Source organism: Anomalospiza imberbis, chromosome 18 (genome assembly GCF_031753505.1).
Source record: "Anomalospiza imberbis isolate Cuckoo-Finch-1a 21T00152 chromosome 18, ASM3175350v1, whole genome shotgun sequence".
Classification (NCBI taxonomy): Eukaryota; Metazoa; Chordata; class Aves; order Passeriformes; family Viduidae; genus Anomalospiza; species Anomalospiza imberbis.
This window is the reverse complement of record NC_089698.1, coordinates 11071595-11096974: the sequence shown is the minus strand read 5'-3', so window position 1 is coordinate 11096974 and position 25380 is coordinate 11071595. Positions and strand designations below refer to the sequence as shown.

The window sequence follows — 25380 nt, the reverse complement described above, 5'->3', positions numbered from 1 at the left end:
TCCCTCAGGAACAAGCGCCCCTCGCGCACGCCATGCCCGCGAGCGCCCGCTCCCCTCACGGCCGCGGCCCCGCCCCGCGCGCTGTTCCCGCCCCCGCGCGCGGGACGCGGCAGAGGACGCGGCGGCGGCGGCGCGGGAACATGGCGGCGGCCGCGGCGCGGAGCAGGTACGGGCACGGCGGGGCCGGGCCCGGGGCTCTCATTATTGTCATTGTCATTGTCATTGTCTGGCCCCGGCAGCACTGTCTGACGGCCGGCACCCCGCGGGGGAGGAGGAGCCGGGCTGGGGGCCGCAGCCGCCCCCTTCTCGCCCCCCTCGTTCGCTGACGTTTCCCTGCCGGGGTGAGTGCGGTTGTCTCTGCAGCCTTGGCCCTGCCCTTGGCATGTGTGAGGAACCTTGCCCTCCTTCTCCAAGCTGGAAAGGAAGATAAGGGGTTTAAGTATTCTAATAACGAGAACGCGTGGCCTTGTGTAGTTCTGACTGGGTTTGAAGTCTGCAGCTGTCGGTGTGCAGGTGCTGAGTAGCAGTCGGTAGCTGGGGAGCAGCTACAGCCCCTCGGGTTATGCAGTCCGGGGGGATGGCTGTGGGAGAAGCACCTGGCCGGGCACTGATACTCCTCTACAGGAGATACCCTCTTACAGGCTGTGCTTTTCATAGCAACCAGACAGCTTAAGGAATGCTGTTCCTCGGCCACAGGTCTCTGTTCTTGAATAGAATACACAGTCCCCTTATTCCCCTTTTTCTCTCAAAACCTGGAGAAAACACCTTGTGCACAGAGCGTTCTGTTACCTCCGGCCTCAGTGCTGGCAACAGAGTGTTGTCCCTTGTCCAGAGATGGCTGAAGACGTAGAGGGGCCGCAGTTAACATGGAATTCCTTGGCAGTTCCTTTTCCATCAGCCTCCAGTCAGATGGGAGAGGCCGGAGGTCAATACTCCAACATGCATTTGTACCCATAAAGGTCAGGCGGTCGGGAGCAGGGAAGGTGAGACAGATTAGTTTTATTGTCTTCGCCTGTTTTTAGGCAGGTTTCAGAGTAAGATGGAAACTGATTTTCCAGTGCTGGACACCAAAACCAGTTTTGGTAAGAGCTTAGGGTTAGGTGTTGTGTCCTTCCACTGTCTGAGGAAGTACCAAGTCCCAGGTGCCCTGCCCTGCCCCAGCAGTGAGAACAGCTCTGGAATGCTCCTGTGAAGCCAACACAACTCGTTCTATTCTGACTGCATTTTTATACAGACTATTATCTTATGTAGACTATTATGTAGGAGGGCTAATAAATGCCTCAAATACTAATGCTTTAGGCTGCAGTTAAGTTTTAATAATGTTTTCCATTACTTTTTAGGATTTGAAAACTCTTCTGCTAAATTTAAGTCTAATGCTAATTCGATTCGTTCTTTATTTTTTGAGCCCCTTAGAAGAAGCCCACAGGCTCCCAGCTTACTGATGAGCAAGTGCTCCTTTTATCCCAAGTGTTTTAATATGCTGTAAAACAGGCCTTGTAAGTCCACAAATTAGTGTGGGTCTGGTATGACCCAAGAGCATCAGGTGACCTCGTTGTTCATGACAAATTAGAACGTGTTGCTCTGTAGAACATACAGGTTCTGCAGCAGTGGGAACACTTTTTCTGGCTTGCTAAGGAAATAACATCCTGGGAGATGATGCAGCAGTGGAGCATGTTTAGCATGTGGTTACAGGAATCGGGGGCTTGGGGAGGGTCTGTCCTATCACGTTTGGGTTAATACAGGGATTTTAACAGTGACCATGAAGCTGAAGGGCAAAGTGAGATATTCTGACACTCTTGCTGTGGGGATAAGAGAAAACTTTAGCTCTTGGTCCTTGGCTAATGTTAAAGCATAGTTATCAAGTGTGCTGGCATAATGATGTAACTTCTAGACAAGAAATCTGTACATTCTTCTTTGAAATAAAGAGATCATGCCCATATGTAACTCAGTAGACACCTGAAATTATGTCTTCAAATTCTTAATAATTACTTCCTGAGATTGAATGGCCCCAAATGATGCAATAGCTTGTAAGCTGCTAAAGTAATTGTGTCTTCCACGTATCTGATCAAGAGCAGATGAAAGGCCAGAGGGCAGATGAAGACATCCCAGCTGTGGTGCTGCCTCCTGAGAATGAGCAGGTTGCACAAAGATCTGGTTCTTCCTAAGGGTCTGAGCCTGTTGGGGTGAGAACACTGTCCCTCTCCTCCCTGTGATCCTGTCTGATAGCAGGGTGTTGCCAGGCTACAGTCAAATACTTGTTTAAACATGCTTATTTACAGACTTGGAACAGTTCTTGTACAACTGGATGTCTTCTTGTCAGATTTATTACGAACATGAAATTAAACATTATATATTAAACACAGGAAAAGTCCTGGGTGAATCCTTTCTCTATATTGGCCAGTTCCAAGTCTATTTTATATATTTTCAGAGGGGCAGAACCACTCTCACTGCAGTTCACCAGTGGTAAGGTAAATTCTAAAGAAGAGCTGCTGTGCCTGGCAGCCTTTTTACTTTTTCAGCTACACTAATTGGTCTAATAAACGCCATTACTTCTTCATGGAGTCCAAAACTTCTCTATGTACTCCTCCTCCTTCCCACCAGGATGGTAAAGTAAAAGCTACATGAACCAAATCCTAAGTGTCTCTCTAGACAGCTGCTGTTGTAGGAGGTTCTTAAATGACACAGTTGTAGCAACCCAATGGAAATGGAGTAATCCCAAGTACTAAACAATAATTATAAAATTTACCACTCCATTTCCATTTTAGAGCTCCAAACAGGCCAAGACATGCTGATAGCATAAGTAGTTACCTGTAAAGGGCTGTTGGCAAGATCAGCATTTACTATATTCAGAAAACTATCACTGTTACTACAGCCCAGGAGGAACGTGTCAGTATTTGTTAAGAAAAAATAAAGATGCATCATTAAATAAATAGCTGGAGGAGCAGTTGGATTGTCAAGTTTTTTAGTTTGTTTTTAGGAAAGGACTAGACCACAAGGGACTAGGCTCAGTGGAAATTTTATGATAATTTGAGTAGACTTTTCCTTCTGTTACTCGGCTGCTAAATATTAGATGGTCACTACACTGAACTGCTGACATTTGCATTATTCAACATTTGTACTTAAGCAGCCACTTCTTGTTTGTTGTATTTGCAGCTTGCTGTGCAGCTGTAACTTGCTGGTGCACAAGAACCTGTGTGTTAGAGCTGGAGTCCTGTGGAAGCAGCCTCCTTCAAGGACGTTTTTCAGTGGTAAGTGATGGGTTGTAGCTACAAGTGGTTTTAAATTCAGGGTCACTCCAAGTTAGGCAAATTGTGGTCTCATATTGGGGAAGGTGAATTTTTTTAAATGAAAGGAGTGGGAGTCCAGCATCAAAGACCAATTAATGGTATATCCTTAGACACAAGCTTCCAAATTACGTTTTCCATATAGTAAAAGAAGTTTCCATAAGTTTTTTTTCCATGAGATTCCATAAGATCTTGTCCATAAGATTCATTATGAGCTGTTGTTGTTTATTGTTTTCAAACTTTACAAAGCATCTGAAACTTTTTCTAGTGAAGATGATTCCTGTATAGCAAATTAAAACCTATTAGTCATAGGTTTATTTTTCTTAATTATTTTCTGCACTTTAGTTAGTTCTCTCAGGAGTCTAGAGTTCAAAAATGACTTTTTAAAAAACACAGTATAATTTACCAGAAAGATTCATGTTAGGACAGTGGTTTTACATTTTAAAAAACCCACTTAAATGAACTTGATGAGCAATAATTTGTGTACTTTCCATGCCTACTGAAGTGACTAACTGGGAAAGACAACATCAAACTAACGCATATTTAGAATATTCAACTGTATTACCTGCTTTGTAGTGCTGCTTTTATCAGGTGTTCACCTTGAAAAATCTGAGAGATTCAGATTTCAGCAGTTTAACAGCCCTATAAGAAAGAAAAGGTATAAATATCCTTTTTTATTCAATCTGTATTTATAATTTTAATAGATCAGGAAATCAGCGTAGGTTTACATGAAATGTTTAGGACTTGGTTAAAATGGTATGTGCACTTGATGTTTCTGTAGCTGGGTAATGCTTCGAAGATCAAATATTATTGTTTGCTTTTATGGAATATTTGTAAACTGGTATGTACATTGCCATATATTAATATCACAAATAATACTTTTCAATTTTTGTTTCCTTGCCGGCTGAGCTGTTGGTCCCATTTTCCAAAACCATTTCTTTGGGTTAACTTGCCTGTCCAAGTGCTTTGTCTGGCATAGCATATATATTTCATCACTGAAAAATATGCTTACACAGATGAATAGAAACAGCAGCTCGTTGTTGTCTATAAATCAGTCATTACAGAAAAAACAAATCTTGGAAACTGAGACATAATGCAAAGTTGTTGATCACGAGGAAGAAAAGGTCATTTTAGTCAAAATTAGCTTTGAGTTTTGAGCAAGTCACCTTTTTTATCCTGACATTTTCTAGTTCACTGATATTTTAGATTCTGATTTGGATTTAAAGGAAAGATAACTCTTCTCTAATTTTGTCTCTATCCCTTATAATGGCCTCCTCTAGGTGTTTGTGTCATGTCCTGGAAGAAATTCTTAATTTGCTCAGAGCAATGACCATTTATGTTACTGCATCTAACTGCATAAACTAGATCACTCCTGCCATTATTCAGGTTCCTTTCTCATCCTGAATTTTCCAGCATTTCTGAGGGAATGTGTATTTTTCACCTGTTCTAGAGAAGGAAACTGTTACTAATTTTTATTCTCCTTTGCTGAATATACTCAGTGTTTAAGCGAATTCTGGAAGAGGTTGGCTTTATCTGTGAGGGCTTCAGATTTAGGGTAGTATCTAAAACTCTTATTAGTACACTGACAGTCCTGCATCCTTTTCTTCTTGCCCTGCACTTGTTTCTGGTGGCTCTTGTGCCAAGGTATGAGCTCCCCACAGACTCTCATGCTGCTTTCCAGGGAGCAGCAGTAGCATCACTAGAGAACACGATGTTCAGCTGAAATCTAAGCAGTGCCAGCTGCCTAAACCTGGATCTGTTGCCAGAATCAGTAACTAGTGTTCTTGTCTTAGAATTTGTACACTTGTGTGAATTCCACTTGTGTGGGAAAGGTGTGAAATTCTGTTTTGTCGGGGCAAAAAAGCTTGACAGTGGCATGTTGGATGCCTTTGCAATGATAATGTTTTGGAGACCATTTACAGATGTGCTGTTTCATTAATGCTGGAGACGGTTAAAAGTCAGCACTTCATTTATCAACAACTTAAATTGTGTTTGCTGTGGCTTGTGGAACACCACATGGTTTGGTCACTGGTACAGGAAGAGAAATGTTCACATGGGTGTAATCAATGCTTTTGAAGCAGAAACTGCCTCTCTCTGGATCCAAACCAGAAAAAGCTGTTCCCACTGAGGGGTTTTGGATTGGGAATTTGTGAAATTGCTGAAATAGCTGGGCAGCTTTGCTAACTTAGAACCAAAGATGTGGTGCAAGAGAGTTAAAGGCTTTAGGGCTAAAGAGTATCATTGGTCTGTGTACAGACATTTCTGTTGAAATAGTGATGCAAAGTTGAAAGGTTGAGTCTTTGTAAATTCAAGCAAGTCTGTCTTTTTAAACATTCAGCTGTTCTAAACGACCCCTTTCCTTCCCTGAGCATTGTTCTTTAGGAATGAATAATTTTAGAATCTTAACTGTAACTGTAGTTGCTGCCTTGTTTGTTTACTGAGTTTGGTTTTCTCCCCAAGAAAATATTTTTTTTAAAGGAGTAACAAAGTTGGTTTTGTTTTATGATGCATTTAGGATATATAGCAATATTTTAAATCACAAGTGTAGGAAAGAAATTATTAAGAAATATTTTTTTGATAAAACTAAATGTGGACAAGTATTATTTTATTATTTTTGTTTGGCATCTTTTTGCAGCATCATGGCTGAATGCTTCTAATCAACTCGGTTCCTTAGAACCAAAGCTTTCCAGACTTCCAAACAATTGTGCTTTGTCTCTGTGTGTGCCTAGAAATAGAGTTGGTGTTGAGTGAATTCTTTTGGTTGCTAATGCATCCATTCACAGTCAAACCCTAAGAAGCCTGACTTTGATGGAGCAAGATAAAGTTCATTGGGTTTCATTCTGGTGCATCGGAGTTAATGATTGCTGTGGAAATGACAGCAGTCAGTATGGAGAATTGGTTCTGGGCATTTTCTGTTAGGTAGTGACTTGTACTCATTGCTGAGAACTTCTCACTGACTGGCAGACAGACACCGGCAGCACAGTCTAATACTGACTTAGCCCTGGACAGATCTGTTTTCTCTGAAGATTTTGGAAGGGAAGTACTCCAACAGCTGTGCCTGCCCCATGCTTGGTCTCTTGCCTAGTGACCACGCCGTGTCCTTGTATCTCACAGTGACTGCAAGGCTGGACTTAGGCAGGAGGAGCTTGGTAGTTACTCAGTAAAAACCAGATGTAATACTACACATCTCTTTGTTTCACGTGGTGACTTGTATTACAGCAGAAATGGGCCTGTTTTCCTGTTACCACACCTGCTCTGGAACAGGTCATCATTTCCTTCCCTCTTCCAGTTAGCTGTAGAGTCTGGGGATTCCCTAACGGTAGTGCAAGCTTTAATGACTGAGAAGCACAAAGCTTCACAGTAGTACAGATTGTTCCCCAGCAAATGATTATTCTACATGGTACCAACATTCTCACAGCTGGAAACTATGGTAGTGCTGTCAGACACTAATTTTATGTATTTCTCCACGGGGCTTGCAGCGAGCACAGTTTATACATATTTTGGGGAGAAGAATGTTGGAAGCATGTGGGGTGGCAGGGACAGGGATGAGGTTAAAACCACAGATGACCAATTAGTGTTGGTCAGTTGAGTTACAGTAACTTGGTAAACTGCAATAACTGGAGTACTCAGGAGCATCTGTACATACCTTCTGTGTCAGATTTATTTTCTAATCACATTTTCATCACCCAAGCTCATATCCCTTGTGGCAGGCACATTCTTCTCTCTCTCAGGATTTTTTCACAGAGTAGCACAGAGAGAAGAGAGAGAAAACAATTTCTATTTCTGCTCCTTGTTTTTCCCATGTGGAATGTGTTTGGAGAATTGTTTACCTGGGGTGATCGCTTGGTTGGATTCTGGTGAGGATTGTTTAAGCCTGATGGCCAATCAGATCCACCAGTGGCTGGACTCAGAGGGTCACGAGTTGTGAGTTAGATATGGTAGAAAAGTAGGTATGTAGTTTTGTATCTCCTTTAAATCGTATATTAATGTATTCTAGGATAGTTATAATAAAGAAATCATTCAGCCTTTTGGAGTCAGACATCAGCATTTCTTCACACTGGGTTCACCTGCATTTACAAGAATCCCTCACTGCACAGAATTGCTTTCTCTTTACTGTGTAGCTGTTCTCTTTCCTGAAATCTGGGACTTTTTCTGTTACAGACAGGAAGAAGTTTCACACTGCTCCGGTGGGACAGGTCTTCCGCCTGCGGCCCTTCCATGTTCTGGTAGCTACAGGTGGAGGATATGCAGGATACAGAAAATATGAGGATTACAAGTTGGAACAGCTGGAGAAGAGGGGCATAGAGGTGCCTGTGAAGCTTGCAAGTGAATGGGAGGTAAGAAAATTGGGGCAATTTTACTTCTGCCACGTTTGATGCAAAGCTCCTTTGCTTCCATTTCAACACAGCAGTCTTTAATTTGCCTCTACTGACAACATGTTCTTGACAACTCATGGAACTGAAGTTTCTGTCATTTCAGTAACTCATTTGGCTGAAGTCATGATACATTAGGAACTGCCAGCAACACCTCCATCTTTTAGTGTGGCTGACCCACATGTGCTTTACAAGAAAGCAGAGATGGAATGAATGCCTGGTGAATAAAAATTTACCTGTTTCTTAAATGGATATACAGCAAGACCTTTTTTTCATAGTTTTTTTTTTCCGCTTAGGTCTGTAATTCCTCTAGATCCTGAGGGATTTTTGCCTTTTCCTTTTGGATTCCAAGGAGTTGAGAAATTACTGTGGAATTGCAGATGGTGTGTATCGTATTCATAGGTCAAACACCCATTGCAGCATTGAATACTTCATGACTTCCTGTACTACTGTATTGCCTTTGAAGTATTAAGCATATTGTTCAACTCCACGTTGGACAGTTGAAAATATAAGTGGTGTTCTTCTGAACAGGCAGTTGAGTGCCTGCTTCAGTGCCACTTCTGAAGGCAAGGAGTTAAAAATTCTAGGATTGTAAGATTGTGTAGGAGATGCTTTAGTGTGGCCTCTGGCACTCCAATTTCTTTGCATTCCTGAGCACACTGCCAGTGTGTGAGTGATTTGGCTACATGCCTGTGGGAGACTAGGCTGGAATCCCTAAATTTCAGTAGTGACCAAAACCAGATACGATCCAGGCAGTCCAGATGCTAACAGCTTAGCCTATGATAGCTCCTGAGGAATCTGTCTGTAATTCTGTCTTCTGTATATTCTTTTCTTGCTGAAGTTTGTTTCAAATGGGTTCTGATTAAAAAAAGAACTGGTAAGTGTCCACAGAGTATTTATTTCACAAGGCAATGTCAATTCAGTTTTGATGCTTGAAAACAAATATTATTTTGTTATTGTTCATACTTTTTGGTATGAAATTGGGTAATTCTCTTTATTGCATTTGCCTTCTTTCATTATACTGATATGCTGGTTTGTTATTATTTGGTGAAGCTAAGAGTGTTGCTTTTGATGAAACACGTTTAAAGGATTTGGATTTTACAGTGGGGAAACAGACAAAGAATTTCAAACTGATAAGCAGGGCCTCAAATGCAGCAGACCCTAGTAGGAGAGGCTAACAAGACGTCCCAGTCCTTCCTGATGTGTTTGAGTTCCGTTGAATGCTTCTGTGGGAGGGAAAGGAAGCTCAATAGTTATGAGGAAAAAGAGAAACTGTGGTCACACATTGCAAGAAATATTCCAAACAATGAAGGATTCAAGAAAAATAAGAGCTGCATTGTTCCTTTTTATTGTAGAGTGAAGTGGGTTTTTTTGCTGACCTATCATTTTCCATTGTTTTGGTTTTTTGCATCAGTGGGCTCACGCTAAGGGGTGTGGAAGGGGGGGTGTTGTCTTGTTTTTAGGGCAGAATAAGCCTTTGCATAGGCAAAGAGAGACCAAGTGTGATTGAATGGGCTTTGAAAGAGTAATACAGAACAAGGAACTGGTGCATGTGCCCTCACTGCTGAGCCTGCTGCTCTGAAGTGCCGATTCCACGGTACCAGCCTCGTGTTCCTGTGGGAATGTGGACCATCTTCCACCTGCCAGCTCTGTGTGTAAGGCAGATTGCCCTGCTTCTGAGAAGAAGCCATGGTATTAACCCTGCTGAGCTGGCAGGGATGCTCTCCCTGCAGCAGAGGTACATGCTGGGATCCTCCTTGAGGTGTTCCTCATTTTTGACTGAATTACAGAGTCGGTACACTTCTGTGTGGTTTTGTTTTGCTTGAGCTTCACAAAAGAATGGGGAGGTGGGAAATTAATCTGGTGCAAGTCAAGTGTCCCTTAAGTTTCTCCACAGGGAAAGACAGAATTACTGTTTCTTTAGCACAGACCTTTTCTTTGTGTAATTTTCTTAGAGATATTCTGTGGCTAATAGCTTGAGCTGATTAAGCCTTAGTGTCTCCTACTGTGAATACCAGTGGGGATCAGCTTTCATTTAATTAGATGAGGTAAAGCAGAGGACTTGGAGGGAGAAGGGTAGCTGTTTATCAGGTGGATGGAAGCTTATTGTTCCAAATCTTTGCTGCCACAGAACATTTCCTGGCTGGGATCTGCATGCATGGCATGCCATTCATATGTTAACTAGAGCCGTTTTGCTGCTTCTTACCTGGGCACCAGGGCACTGTTGATACAGGATCAAAGAATTACTGTGGGAAAGCTTGGCCAGAGGGGGAGTTTGGAGGAACAGAGACACCAGGTGAACCAGAGTTTTGAGAGTGGAACTTGAAGGCATCCTTTGCTCCTGTAGTTTGTTCTGTGTAAGGAAAAAGCAGTGTTTACTGGAGCGACATGTGCCAGGAAAGCACAGTAAACGTCTTTGGAAGTGAGCTGAAGTGTTCAAACTAGAGTTTATTGTTACGGGCCAATATTTAAAAACAACTTAATTCACCAGGAGAGTGTTTGAGCATAGGTTTAGGATCTGGATTCTCAGAGGTAAGAACAAGAGTCTTTCCTATTGATGTCAGAAAGTGCTTGTATTTATCTAACAGAGGATACTGGAGCTCATATGGCAGTACAATATAGAAGGTGCTTTTCTTGGCCCAGAGGAGACATTCAGTATTATGGTAAGAGGTGTGTTTCAAGTTCAGGAAAGAGCTAATAATGGAATAATACGTGATTTTTTTTAAAATTCAATTTCAGAAGAAATATAATCTCCAGTTGGTCTCTTATTCCTCATTCTTGCTCCCAGATTCAGATGCTTGGAGTTTTATTAGCGCATCTATGCAATTATTTTAAAAAAATCCTTGTAAAGTGGTTGAAAGTACACAAGAAAGATGGTCAGAAAATGTTAAAACCAGTGACATTTCAACAGCATCAGATTGTGTAAAGGCTGAAATGGTGTCCATGTATTTCTCGGTTGTCCTAGAAAATGGAACCAAGTAAAACCAGTTTGGGTTTATGGGTTTTTTTTAAAATCTAAACAGTGGGAAGGCCTTTTGACTAGATGAGTCTGTTCTGTCTCGTGCAACTTCCTGTGCATCTTCCTGAGCGTCTTGCTGGGCTTATGGAGCAATTTATCTGAGCGTTTCGGAAGTAGTTTGTGAGACTGGAGCACACTTTGCTGCTTTGGCAGCCAGTGCCTGTGTGCGATTGTGTTCCCGCACCGGGACACGCGGTGGGAAGCTGTGCAATGCACAGAATCCGCATCGGTGCCTTGCTCCCCGACAAGTCTCTTTCCCCGTTGTCCGGGCCGGCGTCTCTTTGGGAAGCTGAGCGCTGATCCCCAGGAGTGCCCGACCCTCCCGGGACAGCTCCTTATCCCGCGGGCCGCCGTGTTCCGGGGCCCTCCGCTCTCTCCGTTTGCGTTCGCGCTGCCCTGGCCCCTCCTCCGAAGGGGCCGGGGCTCTGCGGGAAGGAGCCGCCGAGCAGCGCCAGTGGCTGCAGGCGAGGCGGGGCAGGGCGGCCGGCCCGCGCCGCTGCCTTAAGGCTGGGACGGGCCGGCGCCGCCCGGCGCAGCGAGCGGAGCGCGGCCGGGGAGCGGGCGCCAGCGGCGGCAGGTAGGAGCGGACCGGCCGGGGCCGGGGTGCGGCGGTGGCCATCCGCTCCCCTGCCCGGAGAAGGGGCGGGATGGCTGCGGCACGATGGGGAGGGGGTTCGCAGTCCGCTGAACTTCGCTCACGTGTCTGAAAACTGCTTTGAAAGGAAGGGTCGGTGTCGTATTTTGGCGATTGAAGGCGGAAAGCCGGGACGAAGGAGACTTTCCTGGGCATCAGGTAAGGGCTACCGGACCGCAGGGCAGATGTGCGAGGGCTGGCGGTCAAGGGGTGATTCACTCTGCCTTGCTGGAAGTTTCAGTGATGTTCCAAAGTCGACTCATGAGTAATCTCTGAGTAGATTTGAACAGAATGAGTCTGTTGGACCAGCCTTATCGCAGTCCAGAGTCCCGCGGGGAGGGCAGGGGGCCGAGGAGCCGCCGGAGCTCTTGCGCAGCTTCCGCCGGGTGCTGCTCTGTGGGGAGGATGTAACGCGGCTTATGCTTCCTTTAGAGATCCTTTATGGTGCTGAGAGTTTGCTTTACCGGTATCTTAAGCTAAAACAATGGGGGCGGTAGTGGGAGGTGGTACGGAGAGTGTTGTTTTAAACCATTAATTGGAAATTACTACTACAAAGTATTAAAAGGGTGCCATCAAATTTCATGTCACTTTGTAAAATAAATAAAGCTGTATCTCCTTGCTTCACAGAAGATCTTTGAGACTGTATAACAGGCTTTTTGCACAGAATTCAGAAAGCAGTCTTAGGTTATCCTAAGATATTACTTTTTTTCCCTGCTCTATTTATACAAAGTAACTGAAACAGCATTGTAAAGTTAGGGGAAAGCAATAAATAGGTTTTTTTCCTAATACTCGAAGAGAAAATGTATAGAGAGGCTTTTTCAAATGAGAAGCAAAGACTTCCAGACAGTACGGGTAGATGCAGCCGAGCATGGTACGGTTCATTAGCCAGCGCTGCCCAGTCCGCGAGAGCGGTCCCTTGGAAAACTCCTCCCGGTGGAGCCGGGCCGCAGGCGCTGCCCCGCAATCCCGTGGCCTTGGCAGACGCTCAGCTTTCCCAGCAGCATCGGGGCGACTCTCTTGTGCTCTCGGAGTTGGAGAGCTCCTGCCTGGGTGTGCAGCATCCAGTGTTTGTGCTGCCGGGCTGCCTGCGGAGAAGGTTGGGTGGGAGCAGGGATGAGGTTTGTGATGTGAAACAGTTACTGCTGGGAAAGGATCGGGACCTTTAACAGCGCTCGCCGAGTACCTCGCCCCTGAGTGCAAGACCGTAGTTTTGCTGGCACTTGAGTACAGCACTGCGATGCATGCAGTGCATTTTTTAAACAGTACTTCTGTGACCAAATGTAGAAAGTTTGACCAGAGGGTTTTGAGCACTGACCAGCACATTCCAAGCCTAATGATTCATGCTTACGGTTTGCAGTTCAATTGCATATTAGTCTTTCTTGCAACTGCCTTGCTGTGTCATTTTTTAAAAGTTGAGAGAAGGACTTGAGTGGTTCACTTTTTGACAAGTAATTAAAAGAGGTCACTGGATTTGATGCTTATTTGAGGTGACAGAGTAGAAGCTATTGCATAGCTGGCGGATTAGCAGTTGTCTATGAGATAATAATTCTCTATGGATTCATACCTGCTGGTAACTGCTGCTTTATTTGCCCAGCATGGATTCTGGTGAGCTCAGACAGGTGAGGGAGTTTGGTAATGGTGTGCAACCCCTACAAACTAAAAAATTTGAAGATTTTTATCTAAGCTGATGATCTCTAAGCTGACACAGGCTGTGGGCACTACCTGCATCCCAAGAAGTCCAGCTATTGAGATGCCATTATACAAGTTCCTCTGTCATGAGCTGTTTGATGAGCAGTTCTTGTTCCTTTCCCCATGGAAAGCAGGTAAATTCAGGGTGGATTTTTCATTTCAGCCTCCTTACACTGTAGGAACTGCATGTTACTTCTGGGGCAGCTACAGCAGGGATGGCAACTGGCCAGGCATGTTAGCACCTCAGCAGGACTCAGGTGTTGGTGAATAAAATGAGGGGAGTAGAACAGAACTTGAGAGAAACTTCTTACTTGGCTGTGCACAGTTTTTTAAGAAGTGGAGGAAAAAAACTTGTAACACCCATGTTTTTCCCTTCCTGGAGAGGAATCTCTCTTGCCCCACGTTTTTTGTTTTGAACTGAAGGGTTGTACTACCCACTTCATCAGGCTGTAGAACATTTCCTTGTCTGGGTTTTTTTAGGGAGCAGGTCAGCTGTTTCTCTGGGTACATGCTTCCTTAGAATCATGGTTACTCAGCTGAGAATATAATAATTCCTTAAAAGTGTTTTGAGGGGATAAAATTGAATTTTACTGGAAGAGCTTGTGGGTTACCTCCCTTATCCTGAAGGGAAGAGCACTGAAGCAAATGTGATAAGACGTGTTTGCTCTCTCTCTGCGAGGGTGGAGGTTGCACAGGAGGAGATGGGATGGGGAGCAAGGCTCCACCCTGGCTGCAGGAGCTGCTGGGCTGGGTGCTCTGCTGCTCCTGCCCAGCTGCACCAGTGCCAAATGAACTCTCTCCCCACAGTTCCCTGAAAAATAATTTTGTCTTGGTCTTATGAAGTTTCTTTTGAAACAATGTTGTCGATTTAGCTTGTTGCTGTTTAAAATTAAGTATTTTCTAGTGGTAATATCTAATGTTCCCAATGAATCGAGAAGTAGGTTCCCTGTGCTCCTTGTTGCTTTTCTTTGAATTTTGATAGGATTTTGGCTAACTGCTTTCAGCATTTTACTATACAGATGGCATCATTTTTGTTGTGTAGGAGTTTCTTGTGCCAGCCAGAGAAAGACTGATATTTTAAACAGGAAACAAAAAGACTTGGCACAAGGCTCAGGCAGGAAGGAGTATGTTTTGAATGCTTTCACTGATCTTAAATTTCCCTTCTTTCAATTAGCTGGGTTTTTTTTTAAATTTGAAGTTGTTAAAATTCAGCTTGAACAACATGCACACAGGTCTTGGAACTTTCTGACATACAGAATACCATATAGAAATTTTCTTCCTGAGACAAATACTCTAATGCAGGATCTCCACAGGTGTTTCTAGGGAGTATCTGTAATATTTGGAGTTGAAGGCCAATCAAAATACACAATTACTGCTTGAATATTTTCCTTTTGAGGCCTGACTGGGATGCCATTAGCTAGTTAATTCTAGCTTTTCCTGCTGGGCCTCCCACTCCTCCTGCTTTATCCCTATTACAATACAAGCCTTTCCCTCAATCAGAGCAACTGTGCTCTTTTTGATCTATTCTGTTAGCCTCGGTTTTCATGGTGCTTAGAAACCTTTGGAAGTAAGGAGGGTTTTTTTTGTTCATTTTCAACCCAGATTTAGCCGAAAGCAGAAGTGAAATGGAACCACTAGAGAGTCAGCCCTGAAATTGTTCTGAGTATTAGGTTTAATCTTGAGGTGAGATGTAGCCATCTGACTTCCTCTTCTTGAAGCAGGGCTCCCTTAACAATCCAAACCCAGTCACCTGTGTTTGAGGTGTGTTCGGTAGGATTAAAGAGGGAAATTTCTCTGTATATTTAGAATGCTTAGATAGAAGCAGTGCAGCCTTTGGTCTTTAAAACTCAAACCAGCTTCCTTTCCAACTGTTTTGTATTTTAGTTCTACTGAACATAAAAAATGTGACAGTATTAAAAGTCACAAAATAGACACATAACACTTTTTTTTATACCCATTTCTCAAGCTGGCCCTAAAACTGGCTTATTTTGTATGTATCTGGTTATGTGTAGAAGAAAGTCCATTACCTGTTCCCTTAACTGAGTGTTTTGAGATGGAAGGAGGCTTCCACAGATGGATGTTTGTGTCTGGCAAGAGTTGTAAAATATAAAGACATGCCTTTTTGTTCTGTTTTGTTCTTTACAAGCTGGACACTAAGAGCAGGAAAGGATTTTTGGTGCCCAGCAGTCCAGAATTCTTAGCAGCAGCTTCTGCACTGCAGAATTGAAGCTGGGAGTTATCTCCTCCTCCTCCTCCTCCTCTTCTCCGCCCCACTCCTCCTCCCAGCCTTGCATTCAGGCTGGCGCTGGGATGAGCTGTGCAAGGCCAGCTGACCGTTCCTCTCACTAGAGCACTGCTGCCCAGCAGCCTGGGACAGACAGCAGGGTGTTTTTTGGGGAGTTGGGTTTCAATGGCCTCCCGGACTTGGACTAGCAAGAAGCAAGGACTGCTCATATGGACAGCTCATTTCTATCGTGTGCAGAGTCGGCTTTGTAGTGGGATGTTGAAATGTGACACAATGCCTGTTTGTTTGCAATAGCTGCAACTCTCGTAGCAGAGATTCAAGTGGGAAACAGAGAGGGAATCCAGAGACAAACCAGCGGGGGATTTAGGAACTGTGACGCCGTGTCCTCTCTCCTGTGCCGGAGCAAGCAAAGGAAAGAGAGGTAGAGGAAAAAAGACTGAGCCTTGCAACAGCCGTCACCCTGACGATGTGTCAGTCAAACACCCTGCAGGGACCAGAGCTCCACACAGGGAAATGGTGAGATGCTACAAAGCTTTATCTAACCCTCCACCCTCTTGCTACAACCTCCGCAAAGTTAAAATTCATGTCCGGAGGCTGCGCTCAGGGAACGGCGGCAGCAGCAGCTGTGCCGGGGACCAGCACCCACAGCTGGAGAGTCCAGGCCCAGCTGGCTCTGCCGGTGGGACACCAAGTAGGAGAACTCGTTTCAGGTACTGTTCAGTATTTTCTGCTTTGCAGGAATGGTGACTGAAGCGGGAGGGAGGCTGGGAGGGTTTCTGGGCAGAAGGAGCGGGAGCCATCTGTGAAGCTTTTGTTTGGCCTAATTACTATAAAGCTCCTTATACATTGTATTGGCAGAGAAGGGCATGCTGTTCCATGACAAGGGGAATGGGGAAGCTTTCATTCCTTTCCCTTCTACTCTCTATCACTAGGAGAATGGAAAAATTAGTTGAGGGGCCGCTCTGAAACCAGGCCAAGGCAGTGAGAAGCCAGAGGGCTCCAACGCGATGCAGCTCTGCAGGGATTGGTCCAGGAGCGACTGCAGTGAAGGGGGGGAGAGCAGCGGGAGGGGGAGAACGGGACCCAACCCGGCTCCTGGCCTGCCAGCCCTTGCAGGCTGCTGGGTGGTAGGGATGGGAGGGAGAATGTGAAGTGTCCCTTCCTATTCCCATGTCGAGTCAGTCCTACCTCCTGCTGAGAAGCCTGCATTAACTCTGCTAAGACAGCACTTCTGCTCAGGGTTCTTTTTCCCTGTTGCATTAAGATGCACAGACAGTTCACTGTTTATTAGTTCTTCAGGGGAAAGAAGTTGTGTTCACTGCAGAAGAAACATCTCTGAGCCAAAAGCACCATCTTGCATCCCAAAGTGGTGACAGTTATACCTGTCTGCCTGATATTTTAATTCTGATCCAAGTTTTGAGCAGAACAAGTTGGCAAGAAAATTTCCTTTTAAATTCTCAGCTTTTTTTCCATCTTGGAAAGACATAGGCAGTATTTTGTAGTTCCTCTTTCTTGTCACAGGATCCCTTGAGAGAGCGAGCTGTTGGGAGCAGCCAGACTGTGCCACTTCTGTTTGTGTGTGCACGTCGCTCTGTCCTGGTTGCAGAACAGTCTCTTAGCCAGGAGTTCAGTCAGTCATTTGAATAGTTTGCCCTCAGGTAGACAGATTTCCATTTGATAATGTGACCTTGGAAATGCCAGTGGTTTTTTCATGAGTAGAAGCCAAAGAATAAATGGGGACCTGAAGGGTTTTGCATCCAGACCTCCTGCAAGGATCTGACCTGAGGCCCTTGATATCTGTCCTCTGCTAAGAAGCTGAGTTGCTTTCATCTTTAGAGTTAGAAAGTCAGCTTCTCCCCATGGCCATTTGTGCAAAATGAGATCTCTCTCAGTCAGGACATCCATGTAACAAAAAATGAGATGCAGCTGGTTATGAGGCAGGGGAGTTGATTATTGGGCTATGGAGACTAGATTATTGTGCAGTAGTAGAAATGTTGGCTTTGTCCACGTGTTCCCTATTCGGAAGCAGGATACTCAGTGAAGGCTTTAAGACCTGGAAACTGGTCTTACCTTTAATTTTTGAGGGTGTCATTCATAAAACATGACCTATGAGGGTGAACACCATTATTTGAATGGAAGACTTTTATTTTTTAGATAAACTCTTCTTCTGTTTAGGGAAGGGGAAGAACAAAGACTTGTAGTATCAAAGATTAAGAAACATTTAGCGGGAATAACGCACCCCAGCCGTCGGTAGCTGGCGGCTCTGCAGCTGAGATGCCTGACCCTCTGATGTTGTGTATGTAATCTTTCAGGTTGCAATTCCCCCAGCTGGCCCTGAGGCGAAGGTTGGGCCAGCTGAGCTGTATGTCTAGGCCTGCTCTGAAACTCCGTTCTTGGCCTCTGACTATTCTCTATTACCTTCTGCCTTTCGGTGCTCTTAAACCCTTGACCAGAGTGGGATGGAGGCCTATGAGCAGGGTAAGTGTGAGCAGGTCTCTCGCGCGCCGCGTCTGGGAGCTGTGTCCTGGAGGAGCTGGCAGCAGCTGGGGGGAAGAGTTGCTGCATGCAGGACAGCCTGGTGATCACTGGTGTGGAAGCAGAGGTGCAATTTGTGCTTCTGTTTAGTTTTTACTGTCTGTGGTTGTGTTGATTAATTGCTTCACAGACAAGTGACTTTTTCAGGAGCAGAGAATTACTTTGTCCTTTAACAGTCGGGGAAAGTCAACAGAAACTTCTGAAGGAATTCAGTCACCTCACAGTATCAGGGCTAGGACAAGGAAGACCAAACCTTTTGGCAAGTTTCTTTTCCTGGTCCTATTGAAATGGTCTCTTGTTTTTTGTTATTTACGCATCAAGAGGGTTTGTTCCTCGAGTTCTCTGAGCATTTGTAGTCCAGCATGTCCAAATGATACAGAAATCTCTGCTCTGACGCTGTTGAGAACAGGGTATGGGATGCCTTGCACATAGTAAATCTCCCCACAAATCGTGCCATTTCAGAATCCAACAACCAAGTAAGTATTTTGATGGCAAACAGGAACAAAATTGCCATTCTTAAGCCTATTTTATTGAACATCTGTTCCGTTTGATCCCATCAGCTTGAAAACCAGGCTCCTTTGAAGAGAAGGGGCTGCTAGGAAATACTGCTTTTGACAATTGGTGTGATTTTATAGTTGTATGTACATTTTTGGTGTTGGTGGAAAACAGCAAAGTTAATTTTTAGAAATTAATACAGTGTAGGGCATGTCAAATAAAATGGCAACATTTTTTTTCTTCAGTACTTCAGCTTATATAACCTAAAGTACTGTTCATTTAGAAGGTTTTATCTGAAGTGAGATTAGGTTGGTACTTCCTTTCTGAAATATCCCTGTATGTACACAGGATGGTGTTTTGTAAGTGAAATCTTAATTTGCTGTAGTTGGTATGATGGAGCCAGTGCATACTTCTGTTTGTGTTTATGGCTGTGTTTTCCAAGACTTAATCATGAAGGATATGATTGAGAACAAATGACTCTCTCTAAGAAAAATCCCAAGTTTTTAGCTGCAAGTTGAAGGTAGCTGTTCAAAAACACAGCACCAGTCAGCAGATCACCACTTCCTTTGCAAAACTGGTTTCAGAGTGTTCAGTTCCCTTGGTCCATATCCCCCAGCTTCCCCCGGTTACATCATAGCCATGTGAGCTTCCTGGCTGACAGCAAGTACCACAAACCCCAGGAGAGTTGTCTGCTGGAATTATCAACAGAAAGATGCTGTCATCTCTCCACTTCCATCAACAGCAGATACCTCTCGCCAACTTTGTTTCATTTGTTTTCCTTGCTAAAACTTGGGTTTTGGTGCAAGTCTAAAGGTGTATTTCTACAGAAATAAAGGCACTTTATATTCTTGCAATTAGCAGCTCCCATTGTTGTGAGAGAGGGAGTAAGGCTGGTATAAGTTTATACCTGTGTGGCTGCATCCAGTGGGTACATTTCTTTGATAGTACGTGTGTTATTAGAGCATACAACACACAGTACTGGGTGTGGGAAACGCCCTCAGTAGCAGCTGCATCTGAGAAGCAAGTCATCCAACACTGAGGAGTTATTTTCCAGTCAATTTTCATTTAGTTATTCACAAAAATGTATACATTGGTAGTATTAAACCTCTCTGATTCTACTTGAATATGCGCAATGTCTCTTTTTTCTGTAAGCCTCGCATTGGGCACTTTCCAGTAACTTCAGTGTGGAGCTTCGGCCTGCAAAGGAGTGGAAATTCTGGCTTCACTTTAAAGTTATATTAAGTTTCATCTTGTCTCTTGTCTATTCTCACCAGAATGGAGGGAATGAGGATGAAGTGCGGTGTAAATTTTTTGCTGTCTTAAAGCTACTTGTAACCCATGAATTCAAGGGAGGGGTTTGCAGGAACAGTTCGATCCTTCCTGTGCTAGGGGAGAAGCAAGGAAGCCGTCAGTGGGGAGAACACTGACCTGCTGCAATTCTCCCTTCAGGTTGCCCTGTACAAGTCGGTCCCAACGCGGCTGCTCTCACGAGCCTGGGGTCGCCTGAACCAGGTGGAGCTGCCCACGTGGCTGCGGAAGCCGGTGTACAGCCTGTACATCTGGACCTTCGGGGTGAACATGAAGGAGGCAGCTGTGGAGGATCTGCATCACTACAGGAACCTCAGTGAGTTCTTCCGCAGGAAGCTGAAACCACAGGCACGGCCGGTCTGCTGTGTGCACAGCGTGGTGAGTGAAAGGAAGGCAGGGCTTTACCCAGCACTGCCGCTTCCCTCAGCCCCCAGAGGAATGGCACTGCTTCATGAGGAATTAATGAACTGCTGACTGTTTCCATTTTTTCTCTTTGCTGTAGATTAGTCCCTCTGATGGAAAGATCCTTAATTTCGGACAGGTAAAAAATTGTGAAGTGGAGCAAGTAAAAGGGGTCACTTATTCTCTGGAATCTTTCTTGGGACCTCGCATCTCCACAGAGGAAATGCATTTTAGCCAGGGTGAGTTCTGTGTCAGTTCTGCATTTATTCTGCTGTGCCCTTTCAGTGTTCTCAGAAATCATAAGACTTAAGAGAGATGAAAAAAGTAACATTTTCTTGAATTGTCAGGAACAAAAGCGGGTCTGATTTTTGGTTCGTTTTATTTGGGTAACCAGGTTGCTGTTCTAGTTTTTCTCTTTCTCACCAGTGGCTTTATACAAGGCTCATTCTGATTATCTGAACTGAGTTGCTTGGTTCCTACACTTGACTCCAAGATCTGTTGCTATACCATGGCTGCAGCACTCCTGCTGTCACACTGAAACGGGCCCAAGCACTGGCTAGCAAAAACTGGATAAGCTACTCCTTAACAAGATCCATGCTCAAGCACTACCTCTCTAATGACTTGGAGGACTCTTCACAAATTCTGTTTGTATAGGGTAGCTTTAATAAAAATTCTATTGTACTGGATTTCAGTTCCTGCTATTTTGCTTAGGGAAGGGCAAACTCCAAAAGAAAAAATTTCACTGTGATTGAAACAATCCAGCATCTAATTTTCTTTTAAATGGAAAGGAACATATTAAAATACTGGATTTCTGCTTTGGCACATGACTTCAGGAGGAATATCTTTAACCCCTTCCTTTCCCTGCTTTTTCTGCAGCCCCACCTGGTAACTCTTTTCAGCAACAACTGGTCACAAAGGAGGGGAATGAGCTCTACCACTGTGTAATTTACCTTGCACCAGGGGATTATCACTGCTTCCACTCGCCCACGGACTGGACAGTGTCACACCGACGGCATTTCCCAGGTTGGTTTCTGTTCCTAGGAGACAACTGCAGAGCAGCTATGGAGGGAAGCACTGCTATGGGCCTCTGCACAATGAGACACACCAGTGCAGAAGTTGTACGGTAACATGATAGACAATGGTAGAAAAGTGAATTGTCTCAAACGGTAATGACTTTTGCAGCTGTATAGTTTACCAGAGCAAATCACATAAAAATGGTGAAAACAGTAATATCGTATTCAAACTGTTTGACTTCTTTGAAGTTCCCCTTGATTCACACTGACCTGATTTGTTCCCAAACACTGTTTATTCAGTTTGCACCTGAAATATAGATAGTTCTGCAGATCACACCAAACAGTATCCTAAAGTATGATCTCTGCTTGTGCTTGGCAAAGAAAATGCAACTGAACAGTTACACTACTGGAGCTGGGATCGGATGTTCTTGCAGATAAAGATATTTTACTTCTTGGTATCTAGCAAAACCCTAAGTATTTGGATTTGGTTTCAAACACCCTGAGAGATACATTGACAGACCAGACACATCCTTCTGTGACCCCTTTGTTTTCAGCACAGACTTCTCTTTCATTTGCTCTGCCTGGCACTTGCCTCTCTTCCTACAAATAACTGACACAGTTGTTTACTGGATCAGCTCCAGTTACACTGAAAACATCATCTGAGTGGCATTACAATATTGCTACAAACCAGACAACCTAACCTGAGTATTTTCTCACTCCTTCAGGCTCTCTGATGTCTGTCAATCCTGGAGTTGCTCGCTGGATCAAGGAACTGTTCTGCCACAATGAACGAGTTGTCCTTACAGGTGACTGGAAACATGGCTTCTTCTCATTAACAGCTGTAGGAGCAACAAATGTGGGCTCCATCCGCATCTACTTTGACCAGGTGAGCGGGATCATAGCAGGTACATTTCTGGTGTTAATGGTTGAGGTTGGTGTAGCATAACAAAATTTTAAAAAAAATCTTATTACCCTGAAATTAGGGTGTTTCACAGTACTGATATTCTAAGACTGATCTAAACAGTGTTGTCTCCAATATAGACAATTTTTAAAATATTCCTATTGCACCTTTGAACTGTGAGTTCGTGCATGGAAAATGCCTGAGTGTGTACAGCCCACAGCTGTGGTGATGAATGAATACAGAGCACTGAGAAATCCTCCAGTCAATCCTTCTCTTCTTCCTTCTCTGTACAGGACTTGCACACGAACAGTCCAAGTTACTCTAAAGGTTCCTACAATGACTTCAGCTTCATATCCAACAACAACAAGGAGGGAATCCCCATGAGGAAAGGGGAACATTTAGGGGAATTTAACTTAGGCTCTACAATCGTACTAATCTTTGAGGCACCCAAGGACTTCAGATTCAACCTCAAAGCTGGACAGAAAATCCGCTTTGGAGAAGCACTGGGCTCTCTCTAGGAACTGTCTCAGCGAGAAGATTTTCTATAAAAAGGGACTCTTCACACCACTGAGTGTTTCACTTACCAAGTTTGTATCACTCAGCAGGACCTGGGTGAGGAGGAAGAAAGATGTCACTGCTGCATTAAACTTGAAAGTACTTGGTCTACGTTTACCTGCTGCTGAATGTAGAAACTGAATTGAATGATCATGGATGTATTGGGTACAGCTGCCTTTAAAGATGTTGCCCATGGTGGTTTCAGGCCCACCCTGTGCCTGTAGTCTTTCATGTTCTCCCCTGAATGTGCCACAGGATAATTATGTTCTTAGAGCCTCTAAGTCCCTTCTAAGCCTTCCTAGGCAGGTGCAGTGGGAAAGGGTGGAGGTAGAGATTACCTGTATTTAAAGGGACACTGACAGGCTGAATCAGACATTGTACCTTGTATCTACAGTATCTGCTTTTCAGACCCTGAGTGAAGAATATATTCTCATATTTATTTTATTCTAAGAAACTGCACCCAAATTCCTAGATAAAAGCAGTCTCTGAATGCACAGATGGCCAAACAGTGAAATTTGCTGGTGTGGCTTCATGGCCCAAACAAAACAAAATGTACAACAGTCAGTACAATGAGGGACACTCATCCTGAGTTTTGTACTGTTTGACAACTTTAGTTCTTTTGTCTGAAATTGTCCCTTCAAAAATTGACTTTGCACTGTATTTTAAACCTGAAAATAGTGTCTGCATTCCAGACAACAGAACTTGTCATCTTGCAATTTTCTTTTTTTTAAAGATAGACAAAGCTCTGTGTCCTCTTCCTAATCCATTGTTTTATTTTGCTATTCCAGGCCTTAAAGCTTGTATCTTTATGAAAGACAGTTAACTTCACCTCTTGGATTAAGGAGTTAGAAGACACAGGGCATATTATTGCTGGGTGATTTGATGGCAACTAAAGTAATCTTTTTCCTTCTGCTATGTATCTTATTACTTTGTAACTAAATTCTTGAAGAATTAGTTCCTCTGTTCAAGGACAGCTTCAGCTACTTCAGGACCAATTTTTATTGTACAGAGTGAAATGCCCTATGCACTGACTGTGTTTAAAATATTTATGGCTCTTTAAAGAAATCCCCTGTTGCTTCCCAGGTGCCAGTCTGGCCCTCCCTTGACTGGGCAACAACTTCATCTTATTCAAAATACAAAACAAAAAACCACACTGGCTCTGACTTGTACCCTCATACTTAATGCTAGGAATGTGCTGGGCACTGAAATCTTTGTGCTGAAGCTTAATCCACTGTAAAATTTTAAAGCCTCTTTGTGACTTCACATCAAGAAGAGTTAAAATCTAACACCTTGGATCTACTGCATGTGGCACTGACAAAAACCACTGACAAATTGAAGAGGAATTGAGTTTTAAAGCAATGTATAAATTGGTTTTTGAGAATAAACTGTTTCAAGTCCCAGCACTCAAACATTTAGAACTGATTTTGCTATCCAGAGTTTGTTGGAGTGGACACGCTTATGAAACCTGCCTTTGTGCTTTCTGAAAGATTTCTCATACTACTTCCTTGCTTGAGCTACTTTTCTGCTACTTCAAGGAGATGACAGGCTTTGATGAGCTCTGATCTCCTAAAGAAACCCTTCTTTGTATGCACTGCAGAAAATAGAATATAATTTTGTTGTACAAATGTCCAGTTTGCCAAGTCCTGTATGCTTAGCTTGTCATCGGGAAGGAAGGGACGATGAACTGCCTCCAAGTGATGTAGCCCAGGCATGAGTCAGATGAGGGTGGCTGTTTGGGTGACAAGCAGGAGAACATTCATTTGGCTCCAGGAGTCAGTGTTTCCTCACACAGGGAGGAGTTTGAAAGCTTGAAGTGGCTCTCAGCCACCTATCTTGTTAAAATTCTTGGGATTAGCAAGTTTACTCCTGCAGCAGTATAGTACCAGATACAAGTCTTTTTAAACCCTTGAGAGTGAGAAAAGAGTAAGGCAAATATCAGCCCCAAGAGGATAAAGTTAGGGTGAGCTTTTTGATTGAATTTCAATGTCACGTTAACAAGAGAAAGCAAATTTGTTCCAGTGGATGAGAGAAAAAGACAACTGAATCTTTTCCTTCTTTTCCACTGGGGTCTATGACTTCCAGACAAAGCCAAAGGAAGTTAAAGCTTTAATTTCTTCCTACGCAGCAGCATCATCCATAGTATCTGTAGGTAAATATTAGCCTAGTGATGGAGGATGGGTTGCTTGATGTTTGCTTTATTAGGAATCTCAGAAGGAAGAGAGGATTCAGCATGCAAGTGGCTGTTGTTATGATGGTTTTAATACTGTGCAGAGCGAGCTAATAAACCAACATTGCTTGTGATGCAGGGGCAGCAATGCACCCCAGGAGTGAAAAAGTTCCTCGAGGGTACTGATAATGCTGTGAATTTCTCCTGCATGGAGAATCCATTTAATTCAACTGTATCAGTAGCACAGTATTTTTGTATGTCAAAGTGTATGACTTACTGACATGAACTCATTTAATTGCAAACATTTTGAAATAAAGAGTCTTATCTGTGTTGCTTATCTTTGTGGCATGACAGGTAACCTAAACTAGGTACTGCAAGTGCAGCATGAGGTAGATCTAGCTCCAGTTTGGTTTTGATCAGCTAGAGTAACAATAAAAAAGCAAAATTATTTTCACTTAATTTATCAAATATAAATGACATACATAGAACTGTGAATGGCTACATCTCTTCCACCATCCCCTCCTATGAAAGGGGCAAAAAGTCCTACCCCTGAGCTGGGAAGTTGGAAGGTGCACTACAGATCCAGGGCAAGCTGGATATCTCGCAGGCGGGCAAGGAGGGCCTGCACGTGAAGTCTCTCGGCCAGCTGTGCTTTGGTGAGAGTGTTGATCCTCACCTGCAACTGAAAGGGAACAAGAGTGCATCAGCATCGACATAAGTTTGTACAGTGAGACAATATTAAGTCTTTTTGACAGCAAGA

General features: G+C 43.8%; 2 protein-coding genes and 1 long non-coding RNA gene across 9 annotated transcripts in view; 1 reads left to right on the top strand and 2 right to left on the bottom strand.

Annotated features, from left to right (window-relative positions):
* Positions 1 to 79: 79 nt before the first annotated feature.
* On the top strand, positions 80 to 24957 carry PISD (phosphatidylserine decarboxylase). Of its 3 annotated transcripts, none has more exons than XM_068209053.1 (8): positions 80 to 166; positions 3154 to 3248; positions 7446 to 7621; positions 19724 to 19960; positions 20085 to 20223; positions 20861 to 21007; positions 21723 to 21883; positions 22192 to 24957. In XM_068209053.1, exons 1-8 carry the CDS (start codon positions 141 to 143, stop codon positions 22414 to 22416), a joined length of 1206 nt encoding a protein of 401 aa, XP_068065154.1. In that variant the 5' UTR covers positions 80 to 140; the 3' UTR covers positions 22417 to 24957. The 3 variants fall into 3 exon arrangements, with proteins under 3 accessions (XP_068065154.1, XP_068065153.1, XP_068065155.1); XM_068209052.1 differs by lacking the exons at positions 80 to 166; positions 3154 to 3248; positions 7446 to 7621 and adding exons at positions 11350 to 11469; positions 15539 to 15954; positions 17557 to 17722; XM_068209054.1 differs by lacking the exons at positions 80 to 166; positions 3154 to 3248; positions 7446 to 7621 and adding exons at positions 13855 to 15760; positions 17557 to 17722.
* LOC137484869 (uncharacterized) lies at positions 2307 to 6986 on the bottom strand. Its single transcript, XR_011005081.1, has 3 exons — positions 6931 to 6986; positions 3850 to 3926; positions 2307 to 3564 (listed from the first exon to the last, which is right to left on the bottom strand). It is a non-coding gene; the product is annotated as an uncharacterized lncRNA (long non-coding RNA).
* The window catches only part of SFI1 (SFI1 centrin binding protein), a 26056-nt gene continuing 23895 nt past the window's right edge, over positions 23220 to 25380 (bottom strand). For 4 of the 5 annotated variants that reach the window (XM_068209021.1, XM_068209019.1, XM_068209023.1 and 1 more), the window contains one exon: positions 23220 to 25302. In XM_068209021.1, the coding sequence (XP_068065122.1) occupies positions 25195 to 25302 (108 nt within the window). In that variant the 3' untranslated portion in view covers positions 23220 to 25194. The remainder of the gene's footprint in view (positions 25303 to 25380) is intronic. The other variant, XM_068209020.1, reaches the window with a different exon arrangement.